Below are 9,697 nucleotides of genomic sequence, written 5' to 3' on the forward strand. Positions count from 1 at the left end.
ATGGTACATGTGCACTCTGTACAAAGAAACTTTGCCTGCTTTCCATTGTCTTTCACCTCCTCTTGTCACTAGAAGTAGAAAACTGAGCTGCCTTAAGGATAAGCAGGAACAGTTGCACTGTTGTCTACAAACTTAAGCTTTGAAATGTTTTGTGGGTTTTTTTGAGGCTGAGAAAAAGTGTGCCAAGCATTTATTTAATTTCAGGTTTTGGGTTTTTTTTTTCCCCCAATTATAGTCTGTACGGGCCAAAAAAGACTTAAAGATGCTCAGGGAGGAGGCAGCTCTTCAAAAAAACAGAAAAGAAGCCACAAAACGTCTGTGAACAGCAAAAAGAAGAGTAAACCTAGTAAGTACAGCAGCTTGGTGTGAAATAAGAGGTGTGAAAGTACTGTGTCATTTGTTTGACTGATTGTAGGAGATGAAGTCTGTTAATAAAAAATGTATTAGGACAAAATGTTCTCATCAGGGAATTCTTAACCCTGTTTAAATGAAGAAACTGCTCTACCTAAACGCCAAAGTGTTTTTAAATGTCTTGTATTATTTCTGGGCCTATTTCTATGAGGTCCTTAATATTCTGTAATTCAGGAAGGCCAAGAAGAGTGAGTATTTCACACATGGCAGAACTGGGACAGGTATCTCTGTATCATGATAGCTGCCTGTTTTAGATGGGAGACTGGGACCTGAAGGAAATTATACTCTGTATTTTCTGCAAGATGAGTTTTTAGAGGTTAGTATCTCTACCCTGTAGCAAATATGAGGATAATTCCAGAAGAATTCAGATTCTTGTTTTCTTCCTGTGCTGTCTGTTACATATATAGTAAATAATGCAGCTTTTGCAGTTGTTTGTAGTTGTAGAAGCTCATTGGGATAGAAACCATAGTACTGGATAAGAGAGCTTAATAAAAGCAGAGGTGTGTTAGGGAGACAAGGCTAGCACACGTGTTTGGGAGATAACAAGATCAATTACTGCTCCATTTCACTGTTAATAAAAAAATACCAGGAAGCAGCTAGAGACTGAAGCCTGGAGGATAACTGTAAAAAATGGAGTTAAAGCAAGGATAAAAAGCATATGCCATGCCTTTTTTCCTCTCCCAGCTTCTCTCCCCCTTTCTAGTAAGAGCTTTTACTAAAAGTCTGTACTTGCTGGTCTGGTATTTGCTTTCACCCCACCTGTCCTTCATGTTCATTGATCTCCTTTTATATTTTCTCATCCTTTTTAATTCCATTTGACTGGTCTCCTCATTTCATAATCTTTATTCTTACCCTTGCATCAGAAATTAACGTAACAATACAAACTGAATTTGCAGAACAAATACACCATTTTTAGCCTTGCCATTATTCCCCTGGATTTGGTGAATTTACCCCTTTTTCTCAACCTGTGTCTTCATCAGGATGTGAAACTTAAAAGCTACTACCACATAATCCTTAGTGTGTGCTTTTTGTTAGGTTTCGGGCACTACTGGATGTAATAAGGAAAATAAATAGATAAAATGTGAGTCAGCTGTAAGTAAAAAAATCCCAAAAAACTTCTGGCAAAATTCAGATGTATCTGTTAAACTGTCTTTGTGGCAGCTTCAGCTCTTGCCTTTGCATTAAACCAGCCAATGCCAACAAGCAGCTGGGCAAGCTCTTTCACACTTCATGTCTTGGGTATTCAGTTTCTCCTGTGTAGATCACCAGATCATAAAGGCCAGAAGGTTCAGGGCTCATTTTGTCGACACCTGGGGCAGGTGCAACTGAGGCATACATTTTTCTTAATAAATATAAATTCAACGTGTTTTTAAAAATAACTCTAACAGTGGAGTTTGTGCAGATTCCCTAGGCATTTTATTCCACTGCTTTGCTAGACTTGTGTTGCATTACAGTCTCTTGCACCTGCTTTCACCCCAGTTTTATTTTAATAATGCTAAAAAAAAACTTCATCCTTTCAATCATTACTCATAAATCTTGTGTCTTTTAGATAGATTATTTTGTTACTCTCCTTTGAGTGGTTTGAATCAAAACCTGTGTTCAGTTCAGCCTGTTGCTTTATAGTTAGAAAGAGGTAAAGAGGTGAAGTTCTTCTGTTTTGGGTCAGCTAAAGATCTTTTTCCAAAATTAAAAGATTTTATCATCATGTCTGAGGAGATTGTAGAGTATGTCACACATATCCAGATTATTGATAGTGATTTTAGTAGAGGAAAATTAAAATAAAGGTGACATAAGGCTAAGAAAAGGCTGTGTTTGCTCTGATTTCTGCGATACATGTCCTAAAAATGCAGTCAAAGATTTGTCTGTAACTGTTAGCACTAAAATGGGATAGAGGTTTATATATATTGTATACTGCAATAGAAATTGATGTTAAAAAAAGGTGAACAGGAGATGGAACATAACAATGAGTCTTGTGAACTCTTAGAAAAAGTACAGCCCCGTGCGCAGGCAGATGTGAATCATTTTGGCCCCATTTATGTACCTGGTTTGTGCTTCAGTGATGCAGAGAGCATCAAGCCAAGCTGCTACACCAGGAGGGATTCTGTTGTTTTAAAGTAAAGGATTTGTGTCAAATCCTAATTGTATGAAAATCAGCACAGGGGTTCTGTCAGCTTCTGACAGCCTTTAGTTTGGGCTTTGTTTTGTAACAATGTCTTCTTGTTTCTTCAGCAAACAGCAGCGACAGTGACGAACTGTCTGCTGGTGAAAGTGTGTCCAAGTCTCAGTCAGCAAAATCGGTTTCTACTGGCATGAAATCTCACCAAACCAAATCACTCACAAGAACACAATCTCCAGGAAAATGTGGTAAAAATGGAGAGAAGGAGTCTGATCTGAAAGAACAGAATAATCGTTTGCCCAAAGTTTACAAATGGAGTTTTCAAATGTGTAAGTATTTTCTTGAAAACACACCTAGTGTCATCTTGTGGCACAGTGTAAAAAGGCTTTTTGAATGTTCTGTATTTTGGCTTTCTCATTTCCATTCTGAATTTGCTTAAGTTTGTGATAAATCCTCATTAAAAAAAAAAAAAGTGTGGTGGTTTGGTTTTTTTTTCTTTTTTTTCAATTGCAGCACAGGGAACTGCCTATGTCACACTCTTCCAGGACTGTTTTTAGATATGGCTCCTGAGCTGACTTGCTGTTCTCGTTGTCCTGTGCATACCTGTCATTCTGGCATGAACATTATCTGCTCTGTGTGCTTCTTCTGTTGCTATTTCCTTGGTGTTTTATTCCTCATTCCCTAGTTCTTGGTCAGACATGTAGGTGATTGATTTGTAACTTTTTCGCCTTCCATTTTGCATTAGTGAACATGTTTACTATTTCTGATATTAAGAATTTGAACTGTGTTTGTTTCAGTCAAGCTACTGGTCTGGCTACGGGTGAGCAGAGCAAACTGCATTTGCCTATCTGAAAAACAAACAGATCAGTGGTTTATTAATTCTGACATATTAGTACAACTTACCAGTTGAATCTGGCTTTGCTGGGTTGTTTTTTTTATTTCCTCCCCAACCCTGAATCTCAGCATTACTCTACTTTTAAAAGTACTTTTCCCCAGTAGTTCTTCACAAGTTACATTCTGGTGCTCTTCGGGAGTACATAATGTAAAAGGTCTTTATTGTCACTTACTGCCCTGTTGAGATTCATTGAACACTTTCCTGTTGCAACACATTTAAAGGGCTTTTGCTCCTTCCTTTCTTTCTACCTTGGCTACAACTCCACATGCTAAAGTTGCTTTGCTGAAGTTCGTCTCTGGAGTGCTGTTTGACACATTTCCTGCTGCTGCAGAGTCAGACACTCGTAATGTCTCTGAGCTTTCCTCATTTTCCCACAGCCTAATACAGTTGTGGCTTCTGGTCCTTTGGTGCTGCCCTCATTACAGGTTGATACAGTGCGTTTTGCACCCCACAGTAGTTTAAATGATTCTTAAATGCTTTTGAATGGAGTGTTAACAGTGTGGCTTCCCTCTGGCTTCCCTGGACTGAACTGAGAGTTTCTCCTGCCTGTGCCACCCACTGCTGTGTGCCGTGCTGTGGAGAGCTCCCAGCTGGAAGCAGCCAGAGGGGTGGCTCCTGTACTGGCCATGTCTGGCAGGGAGGTCCTGTGTGGTTATTCCTTATGGCACATGTGCCAGGGAGTCCACCAGAACCACCCCACAGCTGTGCAGATTCCTACTGTAACCTGCTTATTTTGTAACAAGGCTGACCTTCCTGGTGTCAAGAGCCAAACTGAGCTCCAGCAAGGACTGAAAGCCACAGGCTCAAAGCTAGTTTTGGCCCTTAGGTTTTCATCAGTTGTCTTAATTTTTTTTTCCTTTTCCTCCTTATGGGGAAGGGAATGCATTTTTTTTTCCTCTCCCAGTTCCTTAAAAAGTCCCCAAAGAGTGTATGGTGGTATCTTGTAAAGAATAACAAAAAATGAACAAATTTGTCTTTGTTGTCTGCTATCTTGAAGCACATCACTAAGATTTGAGTATTTCCCACTTCAGTGACACTCAGAAGTGTTTGGCAATGCTTCAATACAATAATTAACAGAGATTGTTTAACTTGCAGCTGACTTGGAAAACCTGACTAGTGCCGAACGCATAACAGTTCTCCAAGAAAAATTGCAAGAGATCAGGAAACATTACCTGTCCTTGAAATCTGAGGTGGCTTCCATTGACCGAAGAAGAAAGCGCTTAAAGAAAAAAGAGCGGGAAAGTGAGCACTGGAAACTAAATTCTACTTTTAGAGGGCTTAATTGCATGTTATATTAAGGTCCTGATAAGAATTGGATAATTTGTAGGGAGATGTGTGTCATTAGGAATGTGGTTTTGTTTGGGTTTTGGGAAATGCTATGTGCAGTTATTTTATGACCATTAGAAGGCGGGGATCACATACCCAGGGGGGTAGAGCGTTACCAAGGTTTGCAATCTGTTTCATGCTCTTGAGGCACAACTACTTCATACAGGAAAAAATATACAGAAAATAAACACATCTAAGCAGAGAACAAAGGGTGTTAATAACTTCTAACTTTTCTTCAAGTTACGGATAAATTTACTGTAGTATTGCTTGTGGGCCTTTAGTGCCTTTCCCCTTAGGATAAGGGGTTTATTCCATGACTTTAAGGGAGACCAGTTAAATTTCTCATCTTTCAGAAGCTGCCGCACCTGTTGCTGTAAGGAATGTTCTAGTGTGCCTGCTTCTAGGAATGCTAAAAGGATCCTTTTCTATGAGAAATGCCACATGTAGTAGGATTTTATGGCCCCAGCCATGACATGGGTCATGGTCATGGGTTATGGGTGGGAATTGCAGTTGCTGCTTGGTTGTCAGAGCAGGGCGAATGTGCAGATTCAGTGCTGGGACAAGGCCCTGTGCTGGTTCCCATGGGAAAGAAAGGGAACAGTTGACTGTGCTGCTGGGTCAGGGGCGAGCTCTGGCCTCCTTTGGCTGGGCCCTTATCTGGGTGGTCGATGACCCAGGGCTACAAGGGGTAATGGTGCTGCACTGCCTTGCACACGGCTGCATACTTCTGTCAGTGTTTCCTACGCAAACCAGGCAGTGGAGGCTTGCTTCTTTTCCATTGCTAGGCAGTAGTTACTGGAGTCAGTATGTGCCAGTGCTTGCTGCTGAACAGGAAAACATTTTTACTGCTTGATTTATGAATCTCTATAACCTGTATTTTCCTTTTCCTCTGCAGGTGCTGCTACTACATCATCTTCCTCCTCATCACCTTCCTCTAGTTCCATTACGGCTGCAGTTATGTTAACATTAGCAGAACCATCTATGTCAAGTTCATCACAGAATGGAATGTCAGTTGAGTGCAGGTGACAGCAGGACTTGCCAAAGCACTTTGCACTTAATGGCTGCTGAGGGCCACTCTTTTTTTTTTTCCTTTTTTTTTTTTTTTTTTTTTATACTGCACAGTGGCACAAAATTCAGACAAGCACTATTTTGTATTTAAAGTTGTTTCTTGACAAGCTAACTTTGCACTTAAGTGCACTTTTATGAAGAAAAAGTACAACAAACTGCTTTTCCTCAAGCAATAATTGTTTCCAACTTGTCTGGGAATTGTAAGTCTAGTGACTCGAAGGCCTTCCACTGTGGCAAATGGAGGCTGTTCACTGCCTGTAGAGACAGGACAATAAGTATATAGTCGTTGGGGTGATCTAAATCAATGTGGTAAGGCTTACTGTATTCCCTGGTATTTTGTTAAAGCTGGAACATTTGATATTTTTCCATTTATTTATGACAAATATTGAAAATATTTTCATTTGTACAAGCTAATTGTTTTTTAACTGCTAAGTCACCTTATAGTGGCTTTAATTGTATACGTCAAGCACATCTATTCAAAACCTGCAGTTAGTAGGATGTCTGACATCAGTCCTGATAACCAAATATGAGGATTCCTTTAAAAAAAAAAAAAAAAAAAAGACTGACTAATGTTTACAGGTTTGAATTAGGCTTAAATAGGTTACTCTGGGTTTTAAGAACCCGTTAATTGGAATGAAACTACTGTACTTTGCCATTTTTCTATAAAACAGTATTTTTTTTTAATTTTGATAAAATACATTATGAAAAAGAAAGAAAATGGCTAACAAACTGTATTAAATCTTAATGTATAAAGATTGTATTCAGCCAGTTTAAAGTGTATATTTATTCATAATGGATTATAACAGGTATATTTTTGTGTTTTCTTGTAAATGTTTCTTTTCCCCTTAAAGCAACAAATATTTCATTTGTAATGCTTATTTTATTACGAGCTTCAAGGAGAGGACTTCAAGAGGGAGTAAGGTGTGAGGTTATAATTTCTGGTTGCTGATACCAACACTGCCACAAAAGGGTAGTTGTTTTTAAAATAACTAGCTAGCCGAGTGGTAGATGTTTAATTTTTTAAATGCCTTGTACAAATTCCAAAACCAACTTCAAAATGTTTTCACTTGTATTGATTTTATGTTGAATGGATCCCAAGCTCTCTCCTGTTAATTCTATACCTTTGTAAGACATTTGTATATTGCGGAAGTGTTCATTCAAGCTATTTAATACCTGGCACTGTTAATACACAGTACTTTATTGTACAGATTGTTTTACTGTTTTAATTGTAGTTCTGTGTACTTCTTTTGCCTGGGGAAGTAGGGGCTGGCATGTTTTTCTTTGTTTTCTGGCAATACAACATGTAAGAATTTGAAGCATTTTGTTTGTAGATGCTAGAGTGTCAGAATCCTTTTCATTTGACTTTTCTAAGAAAAGCATTTTCAGTCTTCGTAGTGTGCGCTTAAGGTTATAACTGATTTTATTGAAAATGGTTTCAAAGTATTCAGAATTGTACAGGACTGTAAAAATTTGTTGACAGACATTGAAGGAAAAGCTTATAGAAAAAAGCTATAAAATATATATTAGGTTCTGCAGAAAATGGAGAGTTATGTAATATATTGTACAAATGTAAGCAAAGGCCTCTGAAATAAAATGCCATAGTTTGTGAATCCCTGATTTTGTTTCTAACAGTTTAATTAAGCAACTGTAGTGTGTTCATGAAAATTATGTCAAGCTACAGAATCAGTTTAGCAAATGATCTTTGATGTGCTGTAATGGCCATATAAAGGTAAGCTTGAGTAGGTGCATTTGCCTAATTTTTCTCTTAAGTGATTATTTCAAATCCATCCTCTTTTTCAGCAGAAGGCGAAAGCGTGGCCCATCATTAAGGCAGAGCCAGTTGAAACAAACTACTGGCTGTAGTTCAGTTGACCAAAATACTGCTACACCTGCAAAGTGACAGATTACTGATGAGACTGACAGTAACAGACCATGATAAATAAGCTTTGGAAACATTGACTGTGTTAAGAATTATGGTGATCTGAGACTGACAGGTGATTTTAATATTTTCAGTGAAGCTACTCAGAGGATATTTTCATCTGTTTAAGTTTAGTGGAATCAGAGTCATAGTAGTTCAGTTCTGCTTTTAAGTCTCAGTAGGCATAAGGGGTATGGACGTAACTGGGAACTACATCTGGGCAAGCAAGATTCAAATTCAGCTCTTCACTCACTGCTAGGTTCTTGATCAGCTCTCAGTTTTAGTGCCAGCCTTGTTTGCTTTGATGTGACAATTACTGACTCTGTGATCTGGGGAGGGGGGATTTGTTTACCTGTTTAAAACAGGGATCTTTAGTCACCTCTCTGCTCCCAAGTCAAGTTTTTACATAAATAGGATTTTTGCTTTTCCTTAATACAGAGATTATTTAATTTTCATCATATTTCTGATGCAGTTTAGTGGCTACTCAAACATTTGTCTGTGTTACATTGCACCTCTTTCTGTGAAGTGTGTCTGTAAATGGTGCGCTCCAGATTCATGGAACCACTTGTCTCCCAGTAACAAGTAGGAAGATATATTTGGCAAGCTGTTAGCCAGGCAGTTTTATCCCATGTTTCAGTGGGTCAAATCTGAGCTGCTTTCCAGGGTATGTACTGTACAGAGCTTTACACATGGGTGAGTTCCCTGCCTGGCACGTGCACTCTGCTTGCAGCTGAGGAAGTTCACCACTAGCAGTGCCTGCTGGGCTGTGCCCATGCTCCTGAACACCTGCTTGGGCCATGATCCGAAAGATGAAGCAAGGCAAACAACCCCTGCTGTGTTGTCTGCACCTTGGATGAGTGACAGACTCGGGTTTGCCTGCCTCACAATTGATCGTGTTGGGAATAGCTGAGATGGGCATATGCCGGGGGAAAACGTGCCTTACTTGAAGGGTCTGCAGTGCTCCCACCTCCCTTTATTTGCAGTCTCCACTGATACCTGTATATACTTATGACTAGGTAGTTGCCATCACGCTGTGGAATTTTCCTGTTGACACAGGGATTGAACTTGCTCTCAGGCAGAGTTCCTGGAGGCTGTACGCCTCTTGCAGAGTTTCAATGGCCATGGGTCTCTGAAATGGGCTGGATGATGGTTGAGCCTGTTCTGCCCCTCCTGTGTCACTAGAGCTGCTCTTCTGTGTGAAAGCAGATTGGAAAAGCCACTACAAGTCATGCAGCAGCCACCTGCCCCTTTTAAAGGATTTGTGTATTCTCTTGGGCTGACCCCATCCATGAGGGTCACTGCCTTTCCTGGCATGCAGCAGGCAAGGCAGGGGGGATACCTGGTGCATGTGTCAAGACCAAGACTTTTCCTTTATTCAGTAGCTGGGTTACTTGTTTTGCCTTCAGTTGGATGCTGGTGCCAGCCCAGCTGCTTACAGTGGCAGCTCAAAAAGTGTATGAAATGTGTAACAAGACTGCCACAGCACTGCCAGGTTTGCTTCAGCTCCCCTTGGATCTGAGGGTCGTGAGAAATCAGTGAGACAGCACCATCACACGCTCATCACAGAATCAATTGTTGGAGAAGACCTCTGAGATCTAGTCCAATCTATGGCCAAACACCACCATGTCAACTAGACCACGGCACTAAGGGCCACGTCCAGTCTTTCCTTAAACCCCTCCAGGCATGGTAACTCCATCACCTCCCTGGAAGTCCATTCCAATATCTAATCATCCTTTCTGTGAAGAAATTCCTCCTCATGCCCAACCTGAACCTCCCGTGGCACAGATTAAGAGTGTCCATCCCGTCCGGATGTCGGACGTTTCCAGGGTCCCACTCCGCGCACGCGCAGCACGGTCCCGCGGTGGCCGGGAGCGGCTCCCAGCTGTGGCCGGGCGCGGGGCAGGGCTGCGGGGGCGGTGAGGAGGGAGCGGGGCGGTCCCGGGAGCAGCGCCCGGCCCCGCGC

At 40.8% G+C, this 9,697-nt stretch overlaps 1 protein-coding gene across 4 annotated transcripts in view; it reads left to right on the forward strand.

The window, feature by feature from the left end:
• The window catches only part of ARID4B (AT-rich interaction domain 4B), an 89,336-nt gene extending 81,910 nt beyond the window's left edge, over positions 1-7,426 (forward strand). For all 4 annotated transcript variants that reach the window (XM_048296359.1, XM_048296355.1, XM_048296358.1 and 1 more), the window contains 4 exons: positions 236-346; positions 2,641-2,856; positions 4,518-4,664; positions 5,644-7,426. In XM_048296359.1, the coding sequence (XP_048152316.1) occupies positions 236-346; positions 2,641-2,856; positions 4,518-4,664; positions 5,644-5,774 (605 nt within the window). In that variant the 3' untranslated portion in view covers positions 5,775-7,426. The remainder of the gene's footprint in view (positions 1-235; positions 347-2,640; positions 2,857-4,517; positions 4,665-5,643) is intronic.
• The last annotated feature ends 2,271 nt before the right edge of the window (positions 7,427-9,697 follow it).

The sequence above is a fragment of the Corvus hawaiiensis genome, chromosome 3 (assembly GCF_020740725.1).
Source record: "Corvus hawaiiensis isolate bCorHaw1 chromosome 3, bCorHaw1.pri.cur, whole genome shotgun sequence".
Classification (NCBI taxonomy): Eukaryota; Metazoa; Chordata; class Aves; order Passeriformes; family Corvidae; genus Corvus; species Corvus hawaiiensis.